The sequence below is a fragment of the Pithys albifrons genome, chromosome 5, assembly GCF_047495875.1.
Source record: "Pithys albifrons albifrons isolate INPA30051 chromosome 5, PitAlb_v1, whole genome shotgun sequence".
Lineage (NCBI taxonomy): Eukaryota > Metazoa > Chordata > Aves > Passeriformes > Thamnophilidae > Pithys > Pithys albifrons.
Genome location: NC_092462.1, coordinates 2461621 through 2482842, shown reverse-complemented (window position 1 = coordinate 2482842; position 21222 = coordinate 2461621). Strand labels below are relative to the sequence as shown.

Here is a 21222-nt window from a genome sequence, read left to right as displayed (position 1 = left end):
TTTGGACTAATTAAGTATTTGTGACACAAAGACTGGAAGACTTGACATAGTTTTGGCTTGGCTGTGTTGGTTCCTTATTTTTCCACCAACTGGTTGCTGTAACTCCAGAGCCTAAATAGGCAAAATCTGGAAAACAGACAAGTACTAAGGACTCTTACATTTCTTTCAGTCATGATTGACCTAGAAAATCTGAGTCAGTGAGGGGAAATATGTTTCTTTTGCTTTCTGGGAAGTTCATGGTAGGTCAGAAGAGTTATAGAAAATCTATTCTGTTAATGATCTGCTGGGCTGGTGATGAGTTGGGAATGCTGGGATAATATTTAAGGCAGAAATGGTGTGGAAATCTGAAGAAATGGTGCAGAAATCTGCAGAAATGGTGCAGAAATCTGAAGAAATGGTGCAGACTGAGGTTAGCTCAGTTGGTTAAACTTGGTTATAATAATGCCAAGGTCATGGGTTCGATCCCCTGTGTGGGCCATTGACTTAAGAGTTGGACTCGATGATCCCTGTGGGTCCCTTCCAGCTCAGAATAGTCTGGGATTCTGAGAAATCTGCAGAAATGGTGCAGAAATCTGCAGAAATGGTGCAGAAAGCTGCAGAAATGGTGCTTTTCTGCAGGGCTGGCTCTTGCCACAAGGGGACACAAGCCATGCACTCACATTTCCGTGTCCTGCATGTGACAGATGTGGCGTGGTGAGCTCAGCAGAAAGCTTGAGAAGGTGCAATACCTGAGTAGTTGCCCCACCCAGCCCTCTGCATATTCCCAACACCTTTCCCGAGGGATGTGCCCCCTGTTTGCCCATTTTTCCCAGCATTAAATGCCTCGCTCGTGTCTTGCTGTGCTGTGGGCCTGGGCACCATTGTAGTTCCCCTATCCCAGGGCTTGCTCTGCTGGGGTGGCACAGGAGTGATCTGAAATCATCCCTCGGGGACATTCAGAGACCCAGAGGAGGTGGTTGTTGGAAGCTGATTGATTTAGAGCCATAAAATCCAGGCTGGTTTTCCTTGGCTTGTGCATGGGCGATTCTGGGGTACAACTCACTGCCTTACCTGTTGTGTTCCTGTGTCACCCTGTTCCCTCCTGCTGCTCTTCCTCTCTGCTCCACAGCCCTTTTCTAATTCCAAACCACCTTAGCACAGGAGTGGAAGCCACCAGGTGGCAATGTGTGACCACACATGGAAAGCCACCATTTCTCTGGAGGTTTTTGGTATTTTCTGAGTATTTGTGGTTGATTTGTGGGGCTTTTACTCTCTTTTTTCTCTACTTTTCCGGTTGATCTCAGAGCGCCACCAGTTGGCACTGTTTGACCACACATGGAAAGCCACCATTTTTCCGGAGTTTTTTGGTGTTCTCTGAGTATTTGTGGGGTTTTTCCTCTTTCCCCCCCTTTTTTGGGGGAGCTTTCTGAGTATTTGTGGTTGATTTGTGGGGGTTTTCCCTCTTTTTTCCTTACTTTTCCGGTTGAAGTCAGGTCGCCAATAGGTGGCAATGTTGGCCCACATATGCAAAACTACCATTTCTCTAGTGGGTTTTGCTGGTTTCTGAGTATTTGTGGGTTTTTTCATCTTTTTTCCCTTACTATTGGTGTTTTCTGAGTACTTGTTGATGATTTATGTTGTTTTATCCCCTCTTTTCCCCCTTACTTTTTCAGTTGATCTCAGAGCGCCACTAGGCGGCAATGTTTGAGCACACATGGAAAGCCACCACTGGTCTGGAGGTTTTCTGTGTTTTCTTAGTATTTGTGGGGCTTTTTTCCTCTTTTCCCCCTTCCTTTTGGCGCTTCTGAGTATTTGTGGTTGATTTGTGGGGGGTTTCCCCTTTTTACCTTATTTTTTCAGTTGAAGTCAGAGCGCCACTAAGTGACACAGTTTGACCACATATGGAAAGCCACCATTTGTCTGGAGGTTTTTGATGTTTTCTGAGTATTTGTGATGGGAGTTTCCTCTTTCTTTCCCTTACTTTTGGTGTTTTCTGAGTATTTGTGGTTGATTTGTGGGGTTTTTCCTTAATTTTTCGATTGAACTCAGAGCGCCACTAAGTGGCACTGTTTGACCACACATGGAAAGCCACCATTAGTCTGGAGGTTTGTGGTGTTTTCTGAGTGGTGTTTCTGATTTGTGGGGGTCATTTTCTTTCTTTTTTTTTTTCTTACTTTTTCAGTTGAAGTCAGAAATTTTGTTTTGATATTGCAAGAGCTGTTGAGCTGCATGTAAGTTAGTGGTAATAATGGCAGTGGTAACTTCCAAGAGTTTTAGTTTGGGAAAGGCATCATGGAGTCCATAATTGCTTGTTCTGCAATGAGTTATTGTTACTGCACATCAAACAAGTGTCTCGTGTTCAAACAGAAAAGAAATAGGCCTTTCTCAAAGACAGGGGCACTCCAAAGTTATCCCAGTGTATTCCATGGAATCTCAATGGGAGAGGGAAAAGATGCTTGAGGAGGAGGTGTGTTCACTGCCAAGAACAGCTCCCCTCCATGAAGCAGAGGGGAGATCTTCCAAAGGAGGAAGAGGGTGCACTGTTTATTTATTTCTTTGTTCCTTGTTTACTCAGGAAAAAGAAGTTTTCCATTTCCCAAGTCGTCTGACCCGAATACACTGATGAGGAAGCTCACTTTGGACTTTGTTTATGCCACTCTCCAAGTTGTCATTTGCTTTCTACATCACAATCTGCCCTTGGTCCTCCTTTGGAGCCCCTCTGCCTTCTTCCCTTCTCTTCCTTTTTGCCTGTCTTCTGTCTCAGTTTCTCTTCCATCTTCCCGCTCTGCCTGCTGGTTCTTCCCTCTTGCCATCCTCCTGATTGTTCTTCCTACACCCTCTCTTGCTCCATCCACCCTTTGATTATTTTCTTTCTGTGGACTCTTTCTCCCTCCCTCTGGATTCTCTCCCTTTTGCCCATCCCACCACCTTTATTTCCACAGGGACACTGAGGAAAGAGGTGGAGGTGTTGTCACTTTAGAGTCCATTCATATTGACAGCTGTTTTGGGAGGAAGGTTTGTGCAGCTTGGTGGGAGAGAAGCTCCTGTAATTCCACTCCACACCAAGTGGAAAAGGAAGAGTAAGGGAGGTTCAGTGCCATGAAGCAGGTGCTTGTTTCTTGCTCAAAATTAGATCATCTTTAAGGCCTGACACAGAAGAAAAATTGTCAGCTCTTCCCTGTTGTCCTTTTTTGAAGCTTGGAGTCCTGGGGGTGTTGGAGCATCACGTTTCTCAGAGGAGATTGTCTTAATGAAGAAAGCAAAGAAGTAATTTGTGCAACTATTCTGAAAGCAAGGAGGTTAAACATTGCTTTTATCAGGACCCATATTTTACCACAGAGGCTGAATCTGCTCTCTCTGGCTGGTTTGACACCAGGTAGATGGAGATAATTTCAGGCTGAACACAACCAGCATTTCCAGCTCCCTTCACTGAACAAGGAAAGCTAAAAGGGCTAAAAATAAGCACTAATATAAACGGTATTTTCCTGATATGTAGCAGAACCAGGGAATATAGAGGAGGTTTCTGTTGTTTTGGGCTGGTTTTCTCTTTGAATTTGTGTAAATGTGAAGGTGTTCAGGATTCCATGTTGTGTGGCACTGAGAACTCTATTCCACTATAACACTGAAGGGCACCCAACTGTGAACATGGGGTCAGCCTTGGAACTCACCCTTGTTCTCTTTTTTTCTTTAAAGTTATGTATCTTTAAAGAAATATAAATATATATATGATAGCTCAAGTAGCTACTCAGGGAAGCAGGTGCCTGGTTCATCTTTAGCTTTGATTGTTCTGGAAACCCTCCCTTGGAGCAGTTGCTCTTTAGAAAAAAGGATTTTTTTCTCACTGTAGGCACATAAATTGGCACTGAGGGGAGGTGAAGGCAGTGGGTATCTCTTCCCTCTTTGCAGCCCCTCACTTGGGACTCAAGCCTGTCCCTTCCAGAAACTCCTGGTGGTGCAAACAGCAGGATTTCACAGCACAGGGAGCAGAGTTTATGGCTCTGTGGATGGTCTCACAAGGGAACACTGTTCAATAGGCTTCAAAGTGATCCAGCCCTGGCATAACCGTGGCTGTGGCCACATGTAATATCGCCTGTAGCTCTTTAAAGAGGATTAGCCTTAGATCAGGGACAGCATTCATTGCTGGGTCTCATGTAAAGCAGAATATGCTAATGAAATGGAAATGTCTACAGCAAACATTGCATAATACTGGAAACCTCAAAACTGGGCATTGTGTCTTGATATCTCTGCTGGAAGGCCAACTTTCATATTGTTTGTTGTTTCAAGAAAAAGGGAAGTTTATAATATCACCACAAACTCTGTAATAATAAATTAAGATCCAGTTTGCTGTTTTACTGATAAAATTAAAGAGATAACAACAAACATCTAAATGTTACTTTTCAAACACTGCTCAAAGCTTCAGTGATGTCGTAGCTTTCCAAGAGAGACAAACCCCACCACATCTTAAAATATCTTCATCTGGGTTTTCTGCAACAGGTATGGGCTTGGTTCAATCCTGCCTTCTCTTCCCAGCTGCCCTTCCATGACTTTAAACACCATTTTTGGGCTTACAAGTGTTTCAGCATCAGTCCTGCAGGCACGGTGTTTCTGACATGCATTTCTGAGCTATTTCACCTTTTTGAGGCACTTTCTGTCTGTACATCTGGCAGTCCAATAGGCTTCACTTGGCTCTCCTGTTTCAGATTTATGCCAGTCTTTGAAATGATTGAGGTTTGATATTATATAGTGTATAAAAAAACCCCAAACTTCAATGTGACCCATGATTCCCACTGTCTGACTTGAGACACTGAAGGATTTTAAGCTCCAGAGGAAATTTGTCACCTTGATAAGAAGCTGCCTCAGTGCCTGGATTGAAACCTTTGCCAATGGAAGTGTTTAGGTCTGTTCCAGGTGCTTTCCTCCTGGCACAAGTGGGCAGGAATTCATGTCTCACCAGCCTGGGTGTTGGTGCTGGGACAGCACGTTCAGAAACACAAAATACAAACCACAGTGATGGACATTAAATACCCCAATGGACCGTTTTGCTTTTGTGCACTTGAAGTGCCTCATCCTGGTCTGCTGGGCAATAAAAGTGCACAGAAACTCTTTGGGAAGAAGCTCCTTCTGGCTCCACTTCCCAAACATGCACTGCCATTGCTTAGTAGTATTTTCCTCTCAGGATTGTTTTGTTCTGGGATTTATTTCTTATGGTGGTAGATAAGTTTAGGTTGGCCTTTTTTTTTTTAATTTTGCAGTTTGGGAGGAGGTTTTTTTTCCTTCAGACGTGGAGGGTGGTGATACATATTCATGAAAGAGAAGTCTTTGCAGCCCCTGCCCACGTTGACAAAGACTTAGCTGTTTCACACAGCAAGCTGACTGGAATTGTGTGGGGCCTGCCTGACCAGATTAGAGCAAACAGCCAGCTTATTCCTCCAGTAGTCAGGCCTCCCCTTCCTAACAATTTCCCCAATTGTCATTTTGACAAGGCTGTCATTAGGTGATGGCTTCTTTTGGCCATTTTCAGATAAAGATAATTTCCTTAACTTCCATTTTATTTGACAACAAGTAGTTTGGGAGAGAAAGGAAGTACTTCAGTGGTTTATGGATTAAGGGTTTGTCACTTCAAAGGCATCTTTGATCTAAAAATATGTGCTGTACCAAATTCATTATGTCTTTTTTTTTCCTTTTTTCTCTTTCTTTTTTTTTAGAACTTTTTAATTTATTGATCTTCCCCTCAATTATTCCTTTTTTTCTTTTTTTTTTTTATCCCCTAGTAGTCCTTGGGATAGCAGTGGAGAGGAGAAAGCACCCAAATGGCCTCTCTGAAAAGTCATGACCAGGGCAAAACAACAGGTGCTTTTGTTCAGCACCCAGCACCAATCTGCTTTTAGCCAGAGGTCCTGCCTGCTCCTGCTGTGGCAGATCCATTAACAACTGGGAGACAGAGAATATGTTTCATAGGGAATGGCTTATTGCACATCTTCTATTGGTCTGGGTCACTCCTCTGCTACAACTGGCCTAGAAACAGATCTGGTGTGGTTTGGTGATGGGTTTTGGCTCCCTGGTACCCCTTTGTGCAGCTCCATGTGGTGGCAGTTGCTCTGGGGTTGTGGCTCTGTTTTGTGTCTGTCTGCACTAAGAAATCCCAAATCTCATTCCAAACTCTTTTCCTGGTCTGTTTGCAACTGAAATGCTCCTCCACAGAGCACTAAGCTTTGGAGGAGGCAGGTGCAGGGCCCAGTGAGGGTGTTGCTTCTCAAACCCCATCCAGCTTGATGATCTTTGTGTGTCCCTTCCAACTGGAGATATTCCATGATTCCCAAGTGCAGGTCTGCATGAGCAGAGCTTCTCTTTGGGCACTTCTGCAGGGCATGGTGGGGGTTTGAATATGGATCTGGAGCTGGGCATTTCCAGCACCTGTCAGGCCCTGGGCTTCACTTTCACCCTTGAAAAAACCATCCTTGGCTACAGGAGTGTAAATCCATCAGGGTAGCCCATTATTCTCGCCTTACACAGACTTAGCTGGGGCTGGGATTTGTCCTGTATTAATATTAATATCTGTTCTCCCTCATTACTTCAGCTTTTGCTGTAATGTTCCCTCTGCATTATACCAGCAGGCAAAGCACCTCCTTGCTGCTGGAGGCTGTTCTTGATCCCATTTCCAAACAGAAGCACTTCTGCTCCGGCTCTGGCTGGGCTGGCTGTGCAGAGGCCGCCTTTTTTTCTTCCCTTTTGCCTGCTAATTGGCTGAGACCACCAGAATTTGGAGGACACAGATGTCACTGATAGTTTGCCTAGGGAGCACATTCATGCCCATCTGTTGCAGTCTAGAAGGCTGTTCATATATCCACAAGGCCTTCATTTAATTCTTGTCAGAAAGTAATGTAAATCCAGTTTACCTCAGAGGTCACAGCCAAGATTTATGCCAATGAGCCCCCTGCAATTTACACACACTGTAGTTGTATAGGATGAAAAGAAACCCTTTCATGTTGGTGCATATTAACAAGAAAGCTTGCCTTAGGAGAGGCTTTTTGATTGAGCTTCTTCCTTATTTTAATACAGCCAGTTGGGATATCCAGCTTTACCAAAAGAAAACATCTAAGCTTTAAGCCAGAGAAGTAAACTAACTAACTAACTAAAGACCCTAGAAAATCCATTTTCTTAAACCATCTTTTCACAAAGAAAGGTAAATGCTCTAGGAAAACACAAGCATGTGTGCACTGAAATATTCAGGAAACTGAATTTGCATTCTGTGGAAGGTGGTGTTAAGTCAGTTATGGAAACTTTGCTAAATTAATATAAGCATGTTTTGGGTTTTTTTCTGTTTTATTTTTCATTCCCTCAAACTGCCAGATCTGAAAATAGAGCAGAGCCTGTTGTTTTTGACAGAGGTGATGGGAAGGATCCAGAAGGTTTGTGCACAAATGCACAGGAGGGAGAGCAGTCGAGGGTCCTGTGTGATGTTCATGCTCCCTGTCACCTGCTGCAGGTAAAAATACCAGTCTCGGTGTTCCACTGCTTTTCTAGGAACAATATTTTGTAATTTTTTTCAGTGTCCCTACAGAAATGAAGGGAAGATAAAATATCATGTTATGCAGCTAAGAGGAGACTGTAACACAACCAGCTACAATAGATCCAACACTGCCTCTGTGTCATGATTTCACCCCTGTCTTTATTCACCAAGAGACTCTTGCAGCCCAAAGAGCTTCCCTAAAAATGAGTGTGGCTTCATTAACCTGAGGGAAGCCCCATGTGGAAGGGCCACAGTGCACCAAATTAGTCTGGAGGGAAAAACTGGCAGTGCAAGTGGTGCAGGTACTTGAATTGAAAATGAGCTGTTAGGAAAGAAACACTCTTAAGTACCTTGGTTATTAAAATTGCTTGTAGGAGCAGGCAGAGAAAAGTGGGACACAAAGATGGATCAGGATGTGCCAGCATGATTACAGAGGGGTTTCAGAGCTGGACACCTCTGCTTCTTTAGGCTCAGTGTGGATTGAGGGTGTTCCTTTCACTTATACTGACTCCACTCAGAGGGATCCTCCTCCTTTTCCTTCTTCCTTTCCCTGGTTTGTCTGGCCTGTGGATTTTACCTTAGCAAACACTTTCAGATGTTACAGGCACGAAAATCAGAATGATTTGCACAGTATCATAATGACCAGAGAGGTTTGGGATTAGGAGGCAGGAGAGCGAGGCACCAAAATGAAACCAGAGTCTTAAGTTCCAGTGTAGCACTTAAAATAATTAAAATGTTTATTTGAAAGTCAAAACAGCCTCAGTCATAAATAACTATCCATTCCTCGATTGATTGTGTCGAGTCCCAACAGAGAGCTCTGGGAATAAGGTTTATTTGCTCCCTGTTGGGATTAATCCATAAATGTAATCTCCACATGGAACTCATCAGGTCTTTGCTTCCTCTTCATTAGTCTTCCTGGAACTGGAGGGGTAGCCTGAATAAGATGAAAATTAGGATAATATATTTTCAGAGAGAAAAGGTCTGGTGATCTCTAATTTGTGTTTCAGGGCCGTAATGCTGTGGAAAATTTCCCAAATGGTGTTGTCTGAGAAACCAGGGCTTGTTATCCTTGCTGCATTTGAAGTTTGAATGCAGCAATTACATCTTCTTTTTCTTAGAGCCTCCAGAGCTAATTGCAGTCTTAAACTGGCCAGATTGACTCCCAGGCTTCCTTCCATCCACAGCAGAACTTAAAATTCCTTTCTCTTGACAGATCTTTTGGTCTTCTAGCCCAAGGGCTCTGAAATGTCACAGTAAGGCCCATTTCTTATTAAAGAGATCATTTCACTGTAGCCCACCCAACCCTTCCCTCCATCCCTCTTGTTCTGAACCCCAGCTCCAATTAGAGGGCAACCACAGAAATGTATTTTCTCATCCCCTTAGACCTTTGTAATTTTTTTTTCATCAGATTTGATGAAAAAATCATATTTTAACCCAGGCTCCAATCAGAAATGCCACAGATTTTTTTTCTCATAATTTTTATTTTAAAGTATCTTAACAATTCCATCAAGCATTTAAAAACTGCCTGTGCCCAAAGGTGGAATAAAGGAGCTTTCCTGGCACCAAAAAAATGCTTAAATCCTCAACCTCATGCAAAATTGTTTTTATTATGTGTTTTCAAAGAGCATTTTTAAGTGCATCCTTAGAAAGCATTTTAGTCCAGTCAGTTCTGCAGCACATCAAGCTGCAAATTTTGTCACTTCAAAACCCAATCTCCTTAAAGCACCACTTGTTAGGCTTTAAGGGAACTTTGGGAAAGCTGATTAGTAACCATTGAGAGGGTTCTAAAGGCCTCCAGAAGTTTTTGCTGCTCTGCTGTTCAGCTTTAGTCTCGGGGCCTGCATTGCCACAGGTCCATAAGCTGCGTGCTTGGTTATTCCCCTCTCCCAGCTGTCACTCAAGGCCACAGCTGTCACAGAACACAACTTTACAAAGTGGCATCTGTGTAAAGGATCCTGCTGCAGTTTAAAGCTCTTTGCTGCATTTTAAGCTGATTTTATGATGCGGGTCATTGTCCCTAGTGATGGGTCTCAAAAGACTCTCCACCTTCTGAGTACTAATGTACAGTTTATTGTGCTTTTCTCTATGGATCCAGCACTCTGGTGTTGCTGCTGTTGTAAATCATTGTTCATTACTCCAAGTGTTCTTGCTGTTTATACAATTCTTTGGGGGAAAAAAATGTACTTGAAGAAAAATTCCTCGCTTGCTGCCACTCCTATATCAATGTTATGGACCTGGCAGTTTCCTGGTGAGTTAAATCCTGCCAGCCCAAGGAATCCAAGCACTGCACTTCCACACTAATCTGAGCTTCCCTGCTAAGCCCTGACAGTGCTTTGTGAGACTGGCAGCCTGTGTGGCTCACAAAGCCATGAGGCCCTCCTGCTTACTGTAAAGACCAACGGGATCTTACAGGTTGTGCCACTGCACCAGCTGGGCTTAAAAGTCTAAATCTGGGCTCCATTGGATACTCTTAACACCCTGTTACTCTTTGTAAAGAGAAATATCCCATTAGTCATTTGCTTTAGTGCATCTTCATGAACCAACAGTGTGCCCAGGTGGCCAAGAAGGCCAATGGGATCCTGGCCTGGATCCAAACTAGCGTGGCCAGCAGGCCCAGGGCAGTGACCCTTCCCCTGGACTCTGCCTTGGGGAGGCCACACCTTGAGTGTTGTGTTCAGTTCTGGGCCCCCCAGTTCAGGAAAGAGATTGAGGGGCTGGAGCGGGGCCAGAGAAGAGCAACGAGGCTGGAGAAGGGACTGGAGCACAAGTGCTGTGGGGAGAGGCTGAGGGAGCTGGGGGTGTTTAGCCTGGAGAAGAGGAGGCTCAGAGGTGACCTCAGCACTGTCTGGAACTGCCTGAAGGGAAGTTCTGGCCAGCTGGGGGTTGGTCTCTTCTCCCAGGCACTCAGCAATAGGACAAGGGGGCACGATGGGCTCAAGCTCTGCCAGGGGAAATTGAAGTTGGAGAGCAGAAAAAACTTCTTTGCAGAGAGAGTGCTCAGGCATTGGAATGGGCTGCCCAGAGAGGGGGTGGATTCCCCATCCCTGGAGGTTTTTCAGGTGAGCTTGGCCGTGGCACTGAGTGCCATGATCTGGTAAAGGGACTGGAGTTGGACCAAGGGTTGGACTCGATGGTCTCGGAGGTCTTTTCCAACCCAATCCGTTTTATGATTCATAGCAAATTGTGCTTATGGACATGTATTTACCAGGGCTGTGAGGTGATAGCTGAACACAGGCCTTCTCCAACATGCTTCTGCATATTCTGGAAGCAGTTCCCAGTTTCCAGTTCCCGGTTTTATCCACAGTGGATCTGAAACAGGTGTATGTCTGCTCAGTAGTCACTCGGGTGAACTCCCTAGAAAATGAGGTTTTTGAGAAATCAATTACACAAAGGAATGGAGTCGGGGCCAGATGGTCAGGATGCTTCATCCCAACCTGGGAGGCACTCCTGGGATGGCCACACACTCCTTCCCACGGGGCTGGGGAATCAGATAACTCAGTTAGCAGATGGCAGTGCAGTTAGTGGAGCAGGCAGTGCTGCCATAGGTGTGTTACTGGGACAGCAGAAAAAGCTGCCTGTCTTTTTTTCCCTGATGGATAACCAGAAACTCGATCAGCTTTCCTAGACCTGTCAGGGTAGGGGGAGAGATCTTTACTTTCTGGCTGTTGTCACCAGGTTCAGATGTCTGTCCCTGCTGTCCTGGCAGTCCTTAGGGAGAAAGGACCTTTGTGAACCAGGATGTGGACTAGGACCTTGTGCCATGAGCAAATCCCATCAGTGTGGTGGCCTTTTTTCAGACTGATCTTTGCCAGTGACAGGTAGTTCAGCCCCATCTCCTGGGTGAACTTTGGACCACACTGTAGCTGTGTCTCCAGCCCGTCTCTGGCCCCATCTCCTTTTTCTCCTGATGGGAGCCCCTAAATGGGCCCTGTTCCTGTTCTATCCACAGGGATGTGATCCTAGTGCAAACCTTGTGTCCTTCATGGAGTGGCCCTGGTGACTCTTACTTGAAGCTAAAAAGATGGGGAACCCTTTCTGGGTTTTCCTTCTGTTTTAATCCATGGCTCTGCATCTAGCCAATCTTTTTTACTTGCTCTCCAGCTGCTCTTACATGTGAAAAGGTCTCCTTTTTTACAGCTACTTTTTAAATTTCTTCTGTCTCTGACATTTGCCTGCCGAGTCCCACTGACTGGCTCCTGCCTCCAGGCTCTTTGCTGATGAATCCTATCTTTAGCCCTGCTCCACCTGCCCTTCCTCTGCAGGCTCTCTGATCCTCTCTGCTTTCACATGAGTGCATCTCTTTGCCCTCTGCTTTTCAATCTGGCAGCTTGCTCTCACTGGGTGCAGTTGAGAACACAGGATATCTTCCACCAGCTCCAGGATCCAGTGATCCCAGAGCTGCAACAGAAAGGGAAAAAACTCCCTGGAAGTTTAGCTACAATATGAGTCATTTCTAGATGGCAGAACAAACTATGTCTGAATGTGTGTTCCTTTGCACTCCCCTTGTCTTTTGCTGGACTGTTTCCCTAATTTTAGAATTGTTTTTAGAGAGGCTGTTTCTGACTTTATTGCTTCAAACTGTGAGAACAGTTTTATAAGTTAAACTGGGGGAAAAAGAAAAACAAACTCCAAATATATATTTTTGTGCATAATTTTTGAAAGCAGCTCAACTGTTTTGGCAGATGCTGAGCTGGATATGTGGGATGGAAATGTATTTTTGCTGCATCACCACTGGCAATGTCCTAAGCACCTGAAGGACTTGCAGTGGTACATACACGGAGCACTCCTACATGGGATGGCATTCCAGGGTAAAAGAGATGGTCCCGATGGTCTGGAAAACACAGCCAGCATCCTCCATGAGTTCTGCCATTCAATCCCAGCTAACTGTGTGCGACAGCCCGAGCCTCCGAGGTGCAAAGGGCTCCGGTGCATCCTGGATAGTCACTTCCCTGCTTGGGGTTCCCGAGCCCGCCCTGTCTCCCTGGCACCTCGGGGCTGTCCGCCTTGCACGCTGTCACCGGGACCCTGCAGTCATTTCACACACTCCTCTAATAAAGTCCTCCGAGGCTGTCATGTATTTTCATGTATTTCCCCTATTATTTCTCCCTGCTTGAGCCTTTCGGATAATTGATGATACTTTAGTTAATCATCTTCCCCCTCCTTTGTCTGCCAGGTACCTCAGGCTTGAAGGGATCCTTTTCATTTAGAATCCGTGTCTTCTCTTAAGTAATTGATCACCGCGCACCCGGGGACACCCAATTCACAGCCGAGTGGGATCAGCCTTCATGAATAATCAAAACGCCGTGGCCGCGCTTCTGCAGGAGTGCGAGCGAGCTCTGGGCGCGCTCCTGTCGCCAAAGGCTGGCACGGGCGAGGAAGCCGAGCGGGAATACCGGCGGTGCCAAGGTGAGCTCTCCCCAGGAGAGGCGGCCGGACCCCGCCGGTCCTCAGCCCTGCCCTATTTTTCTTCTCCGGGCAGATGAGTGTCAAGAGACGCCTGGATTTCGAGGCCATGAATGGGATGCGGGCTACAGGCAGGCAGGGAAAGAAGTCCACTTTGTTGCAGTGAATTGCTGTCAGTTCTAATTTTAGGCTTCACTAAACATGAGGCTGTAAGGAACAGTTTAGTTTGGGAAGAACAATGCCCAAAAGTTTGCTGATGCACATAAATTTCAGTTATTAAAAAAAAGAGGGGAAAAAAGGATGCAACTTCTGAATAAGGGCACATATTTCCTCTCTTTTCATAGGAACTGGGTGAGGGCCCTCTCTGTTTGTCAGCTTCTCCTCATATATTAAAGAGCTCATTGCCCGAATCTTTATCTTGTAAAATGTGTGTGACCTCTATAAGTGGTGTACAAGGAAAAAAAAAAGAAACTAGCACTATCCCTCTTGAAAGGAAAATCCATGCTGGCTAAAGCCTGGAATAAATAACCAGGAAAGGAAGCAGTGTTTAGCGAGAGCTGTAATGAAAGAGTTACCTGCTGGAAACCAGCATTTATTTTGGTATTGCTGTGATGCTTTGGAAATAAAAAAAAAAATTAATTATTTCTTCATTTCAGTGGAATTAAGGTTTTCCTTTGCGTGACACATCTGCGGCACTGCCCGTTTTCCAGTTTAGTGTTAATAATGTTTAGTTTTGCTTTGCTTGAGTGACTCGGCCATAACGTTAATTTGATCTTTAAAGCCCTTTGTTTGTCCCGGGGCGCAGAGCCGTTGAGAATATGTTTTTCCGACCATCCTTGCTCTTGCTGGGAGGTCAGCTGCCTTTTTCTGAAGCACCTAAGTCTGTTTGTGCTGGAGGGTGCCGTGTAGGTTTCTGTTATGGATACTGGAAGGGTTTTCTCTCCTCTTTTTTTGTTTTCAACAAAGAGTACTTTGTTTCCTCGTCGCAAATTCTTTTACGTTTTATTATGGCTCTGTGGAATAGGCTCTTGAACTCCTAATCAGGTAGCGCTTTTTCCCCCTCATCCTCCTCCCTCCTTTTCTCCTATTAAATGCCACAAAGTATGAGAAATAATCAGTTTAGTTCCAGATAAGGTAAATCAGTGCCCTTATAATCACTCGATTAGACACGGCCCTTCAGGTAAACTGCTTCAGGAAATGGGCGATCAGAGCCTGTAGTGATGCTCGGGCTTTTCCAGGGACCGTGTTCCCATCAGCTGAAAGAAAAATACCCAGCAGCGGGGTGGTGACAGCGACATTAATAACTGCTGGGGCTCTCTGCCCGGGGAGGGCAGGGCCTCGCAGCTCGGCGGCTCTGGGTTTCGGGGGGACCCTCCCAGCGCAGGGACAGAGGGGGTTTCTTTGCCTCCCTCTCCTCCCGGAGCTGCCTTTGTTCCCCCCGGCTTTCTCAGATCGGGTGCTGGAGATACTGAAAGCCAAATCCATATAAATAGAGGGGAGAGGAGGAGCAGATCCTTGTCTCGCTTTAGTTGAGGTGTTAGAATGGGTGTTAGGTGGGTCTGGATTGCTTTTTTATCGCTTTTTAGGCTAGAAATCATTCCAGTCAACTTCTGTGCCGGTTCAGCCTCCGTTAATTAATAAGTTTATTTTGCCAGTGGTGGGAACAGCTCTCTGTTGCAAAGGTAAACTCTTGTCCTGAGAGCTGGATTTGAGCTGAAAGCTGCAGGACTGTTCACATGAGCTCCCCAACTGGTTGCTGAGGTTCTGGTGGATGTTCTTTTGATAAAACATCATTTGATTGTCACTGCCTGGCTAAGTGTGTGTCATTGCCACGTGGTGACAGCTGGACATCCCAGCAAGGTTCAAAGCAGGATTCTTCTAGGCCTGCATGAATGTCCAACCCCAGAGATGGCTGAAGGCTCCAAGTTTGCCAAATCCTCCTGAAAATGTAGCCCTGGTTTCCTCTCCTAACCAGCTCAGCAGCAGTGACTGCTGAGGATGTCTCTTTAAAAATCCAAGTTCAATATGAAATCGTTTGGCTTTACTCTTTGTTCTTCAGTGCATCAGGCAGGAGGAGGATCCAAGTTTAACTAAGGATATCATGGAAAACAGGAACAAGAGGACAGCAATAATACCTTTAGAGAAGATACCAACATGTTGGTATCTTCATGATACATGAGGAGAAGCTGACAAACATGTTCTACCATGTTGTCCCAGTGACTGTTTTTCATGGTTGCTGACACTATTTTTTTCCCATTTTAGTGTTATTTAATTAAGCCTAAGTTTGTGTGGGGAAGACAGAAGGAGAAGGTAGAGAAGAAGACAAAAGGGCTGTCTGTGAGAGCATCCTGTTTCTTTTCGGGTGGATCCATCCCCAAAATGTCAGTCCTGTGGGAACACATGGGGAAACACATGCTTGCTGTGACTCTCTTCAGTCCTCTCCACCATCTTCCTTTGGAAAAGATTTTGGGAAGCTCAGTTTTGCCCCTTCTACATGGGGAATTAAACCCCTCTGGTGGCTATTTTGTATTCCTTGTGATGAGATGGGTATCCCTGCTCCTGTTTTCCAGTGGGAGGTGTGAGAGTGAGAGCACAACGTCCTCTCCCCACCAGCTCTGCTGCTTGGTCACTTTGCCATGGCATGGAGGGCTGAGCCCCTTCCAGGCACCACTTGAGGTGTGAAGGGAAACAGCTCCATGTTAAGCCAGGATGTGTAATGGGAAGGTTTTCAAGCCCCATGTTTCCTTGGGACAGCAACAAGTGAGAAAATATTGGCTGGAAAAAACAGTATCTCTTTAAACGTGGCTTTTTGGAAAAGGGCCCTAAATATCCATCTGCCTGCTTTTTCCTAGGAAAACCAAATTGCTGATTGCACTGTAATATGAGCACAAAACAGACTTTTTTGGTAGTGCATTTTCTACAGTCTGTCTGTAAAGGATTGATTAAAAAAATTTTAGTAATACATTTATTGCATTCCCTTGTTAAAGCAATGATGGTCACTGAGCAGGGGTTTTGTGGGGGATTAATGGCCAGAAGGGGCCAGATCTGCAGCTGATGATCACCATTAACCCCATCTGGTCAATAATCCTTGTTAATCCACTTTTATTGGCCAGAGAGGCTGCCTGGACCAGTGGTTAGCACAGCACAGCACAGCCAGGCTGCAGCTTCAACCCTGTTGCAAGGAAAATTAAATGTGGGCTGCAGCTGAGGGGAAGGGACAAATCCAAAGCCCAAATCTCTAGCTGCGTGCTCCTGGCAGTTGCATCCTTAGCTGGGTCAGGTTGGTTCACAATGGAGTGGTGAAGGGCCAGCGTGGGGAGGGAGCAGGGCATGGACCAAACTCTGGTCAAGAGCATGTTCGTAATCCTCATTACATCCCTTTAGATCTCTCTCCAATTCCTTTCAGTGCTCCGGGTTTGTCTCCCAGTTTGGATGTGGCTTTCCAGGCTGGCTGTGCCACTGTCACCTGAGCACGGGACACAGCTCTGTGTGCTGCTGACCCCCTTGTCCTCTCCTCACACGGGCGAGCAGGTTTCCTCCTGTCTCTTTTGGAGCAGCTCCTCACGCCCCGGCAGCCTCCAGCCGGCAGGACTTCCTGCTAAAAGCCTCTTTAATGGCTCAGGGCTCCCATTTACCTGGAGGGCAGAGCAGCCAAGGGGAACGGATGGCAGCGAGCCTTCCCTCCCCACCAGGAGGTTAGTGACGGGAGCCGAGGGCTGGTGGCAGCCGGGAGAAGGCCTTTTAGAAGGATTGGTGTTACAAGTGCTGCAGCTGAACCTGCTGCAATATCTTTACCTGCTCTTTGACCCTTTCAGCGCTGCTTCCTGAGGACTTGAGGACCCTTCTGGAGGAGGCAAAGGAAATGAAGTGGCCCTTTGTGCCGGAGAAGTGGCAATACAAACAAGACCTCGGCCCAGAAGACAAAACAAACCTGCAAGATATGATCAGTGCGAGGCTCCCTGACTTACTGGTATGAAGTTCAACACACCTGTTGTGTAAAACTGTCCCACTGAGGTGCTGGGGGGTTTCCACAGGGCAGTTTTGTTTCTCTTTCCACGAAGGTAGTGGTTCCTTCTTCCCTGAAGAACTGGCATTATAAGAAAAGTAAAATGCCATATGTTTCCACAATGTTTTTTGAAAAATCACCACCAACTTGACAAGAATGCTGTCCCTCCTTTAATTCCACAATGCAAGGAGGCCATGGGGATTACTCACCTGCAAAATTCATCACCTGTATTTCTCTTTTCAATAAAATTACATGACAGAACCCCTTTGAGGACCAAAGCTGGCCAAACCCAGGCAGGAAAGGCAAGAACTTAATGTGATATTCCTGTGATTAAAGCACACTCAGGTGTGTAGGATGCTGTGAGAGCTGCAGGATCCAGAGGTGCTTGAGGATCCCATCCTGTAAGGGGATGAGTTTGAGCTTAACGATTAGAAAGTGGCAAGAAATGTGGATTGCTTTTTGCTTTTCTGATCTCCCCAGAGGCATGACCTGAAGTAAATAAGGACACCCTTTTCCATGGTAAATGTCTTATCTGGGCTAAGGAGTATCCCTTTGTCACAATAGCCATAAAAATGAGGTTTGTGAAGTTTTGGGGGGTTTATTTTTTTGCTCCTGTGGTGCATGTCTGAAGCCAGCACTGTCTCATTGCTGCCTGTTGTTAACTCCAAGGTGGCCAGGAGATCTCACCTGCCCTGGAGATCCCTGCCCTAGTGAGGCCAGCCAGTTTTCTTTGGGAACAATGATTACTTGGAACAGCATGGAGTGATGGGGAGCTCAGCAAAGCCAACTGCAGGGTTGGGAGATGGGAGCCCCAGCATCCCGTGGCTCCTGAATTTCCTCGGGGAGGGCGGGGAGTGGCTGTTCTTGGGTATTTATTTTCTTTCTCTCTTTGGTGTGTGTGGCCTCAGACAGAAATTTATGGTGGAGGTTGACCTCCTTTACAATCCTGGCGTGGCTCCCTCACTCTGGAGCGTTTGTGTGCTCTCTCCAGGGATAAACACCTGCAGTAAACTCCCCGAGAGACCTGGCTAGATGGGAGATTAATGTGGCTGTAATAGTGCAGCAGTGTTTGCAGCATTATGCCCTCTCCCCAGGTAGATGGATCTTTTCTGAGATGATACCAATTATTTATTGCTGAAACATCTGTTGATAACTGCAGCTGCCCTTGTTAAACAAAGCCTATCGTGGGGTCATAGACTATAGGGACCTAAAATCCCCCTCCATGCTAGTTTTGGACTATTCACCAACACCCCCTGAAGTCCATTGGTCGCTGTTGTCTCCAATGTTTCATCCTGTGGTGGAAAATACTTTGTAAACGTTGTGCTGCCTTTCCCCATGTGCTTTGAAGTATTATTTCATCTTCATTGGTAATTTATATTCCAGTGCCATTGTACCATGGGAAAAAGGGAAAACCTTTTTTGTTTTCCATTTAATTGTAGATAGACTGACATTTTGACCTGTATTATTAGTATTAGTCAGGAAAAGGGATTTTTTTCCCCTTCATCCATTCCTCCTCTCCCTCTGCTTTTTTTATTTTAAATAAAATTTCAAGGCAGAGCAAAGGCTGCTTCAGTTCTTTGAATAAAAAGCTGGGGGGGAAATGAGGCTGAAGGGAAATGATTACAGTGTGATGAGGAAAGATAAAAGTTTGAGCAACTTTTTTTCTTCTTTTTTTTTTCTTCCATGAGAGACAGAAGGATAATTTAATTCCCTGGAGGACCAAAAAAAAATTAAGTCGTTGTGGATTTATTGTTGAGGAAAAAAACCTTTAAAATTTCTCCCTCTCTGTTTATTTTAATTTGCCATGCTTAGAATAAGCTCATAAACCGTAATTCATTACATTTAAAAAGTGCTTTGAGATCCATGAATGAAAGGCACTTCATTACCATAACACACTGGTGGTGTGTGGAGGAGGCAGCGCTGGCTACCGGGGCTCTCCATGAGCATGTTTCACTCTGGGACTGGGCTGAAAAGCTCCATGAGACCAGCACAGGGAGTAAGAGGATTAGGCTTTGCCTTCAAGGGTTTGCCTTAGTGTGGCTGCACTTTAAAAAAAGTGGGAGACGCGTTGCCGGCGGCTCCTTTGGCACATCAACGAGGCAAAGCCACCTGCACCTGCAGCTTTCTGAAGTGCTCTGCTTCGTCTGCTGTGGGATGCTCAGTGCTTCTTTGCATCCTGTAGAAAGTTTGGGGGTGGAATTTTGGAGATTTTTCTTATTCCTGCTGGGATTCACCACCCGAAGGCCACCCCAGTTCAACAAGCTCAGCATCTGGTTTTCCACGTTTTGCTGACAAAGCAAGCCCATCCTGCAGCCCCTTGGTGGGAATCTGCACTGAGACTTCAAGGGTGAAACCCAACATCCCTATCCAAAGCCTAAACTGGGAAGCACTGGGATGTTTGCTTTTAACAAATCCAAGCAAAATCAGAATTGCCCTTAGTGGCAAGGATAAATAAGGAGGGATTACTTTTCCTCTCTAAATGCCACATGTGCTGTGGGGTTTGGAGTGGTGCTGCAGATCCAGAAGGGAGGCTGCCAGCAGTGTCCTTCCTGCAGATCTTTGCTATCCCAAGGGATGGAATTAGCTCTATGCTCGGTAAGCAGCCAATAGAGGGCAACATGCCCATATCCACATAGGCTTTGATCCCAAAAACCCTGCTGTGGGTTTAGCTGAAGGACAACTCACAGTTCTGCTGTGGGATGATTCATGCCATTTAATATTTTAATTTTTTTTGCAATTTCCTTTGCCTATTTGCAAATCCATTGTAATTATGTGGCCTTTTATGTCATTTCTATTGTATCTATCCTGCATCCAGGCTTGAGCACTCAGCCATGGACCAGGAACTGCTTATTGGATCTATCAGTAATTCCCACATCCAGGCTTGAACACTCAGCCATGGACCAGGAACTGCTTATTGGATCTATCAGTAATTCCCACATCCAGGCTTGAACACTCAGCCATGGACCAGGATCTGCTTATTGGATCTATCAGTAATTCCTGAATCCAGACTTGAACACTCAGCCATGGACCAGGATCTGCTTATTGGATCTATCAGTAATTCCTGAATCCAGGCTTGAACACTCAGCCATGGACCAGGATCTGCTTATTGTATCTATCAGTAATTCCTGAATCCAGGCTTGAACACTCAGCCATGGACCAGGATCTGCTTATTGGATCTAACAGTACTTCCTGAATCCAGGCTTGAACACTCAGCCATGGAACAGGAACTGCTTATTGTATCTATCAGTAATTCCTGAATCCAGGCTTGAACACTCAGCCATGGACCAGGATCTGCTTATTGTATCTATCAGTAATTCCTGAATCCAGGCTTGAGCACTCAGCCATGGACCAGGATCTGCTTATTGTATCTATCAGTAATTCCTGAATCCAGGCTTGAACACTCAGCCATGGCCCAGGATCTGCTGGGATAGGTATACTGGGAATAGGAAAGGAAAGAGTGGGTCTACTCTGGTCTCTCTGCACTCTCTAGGGAGAGCTCCATGCTCCCTGCTGTGGATAGAGGAGTGTGGATCTCAGCCTTGCTGGCAAGAAATCTCATGAGATTTCATGGGAATATGGAAAAGGCTGGAAAATAAGGCCCTGCAGCCTTGGCTGGGCCTTGGCTAATTAGATGCTGATGGATTGCCATTCCAAAGGACATGCCCTAACTGCTGTAGGTGTGTGTGTGGCACTTAAGAGAGGGAGCCTTTGAAAAAGAACTAAAGAGGGGGCTGAGGATTTAGTTGTCTCCTCCTTCTAACTGTGGTAACAGGAGAACTAAAGCCCTAAATCGTAGCCCTGGGATCTTGCTTGTTCAGGCTGACCTTTTGCTACCTGCCTCCTAAAGCCCCTCTTGGGTGATCCCGGTGAAACAGAGAGGGATGTAGGGGATGGATTCAAACCAGGAGGGAACCTGTGGCACCCCAGCCTCCCTGAGGCTTTGTAAGTGAGAAGTATCAGCGATTAGGTGGAGGCAGGAGAGTTTTAGCTGCCCAGGGTGACAGCCCTGGTGCTGCAGATTGCTCCATTTTCTGCTGCCTGTCTGGGAAAACTACAGCAGAATTTATATGAAGCACCAAATGAAATAAAAAAATAGGAAGCCTGATCCTGGGTTCCTGTAGGGCTGCCACTTCACTTGGCTCATGGGTAGGATTTCCTCTTCTCAGATGCAACTTCATGGAGCATTTCCTCCCCGAAAAAACTTTAAATGTTGTATTCCTGAGATCGTTATGTTGTGTTTTTCTTTTTCAAAAGAAACTGCTTCTGAGGTGGATTGTTGTTTTGAGGACACAGATTTAGGGAAGAGATTCTTGGATTTTTAGCT

General features: G+C 45.7%; 1 protein-coding gene across 3 annotated transcripts in view; it reads left to right on the top strand.

Annotated features, from left to right (window-relative positions):
* Positions 1–21222, top strand: part of ALPK1 (alpha kinase 1) — a 35387-nt gene that overhangs the window by 357 nt on the left and 13808 nt on the right. The window contains exons 1-3 of one of the 3 annotated variants that reach the window (XM_071555428.1): positions 7434–7465; positions 12663–12895; positions 16708–16862. In XM_071555428.1, coding sequence (XP_071411529.1) covers positions 12775–12895; positions 16708–16862 — 276 coding nt within the window. In that variant the 5' untranslated portion in view covers positions 7434–7465; positions 12663–12774. Of the gene's footprint in view, positions 1–7433; positions 7466–12662; positions 12896–16707; positions 16863–21222 lie in introns of those variants that run through there. The other 2 variants (XM_071555427.1, XM_071555429.1) reach the window with 2 other exon arrangements.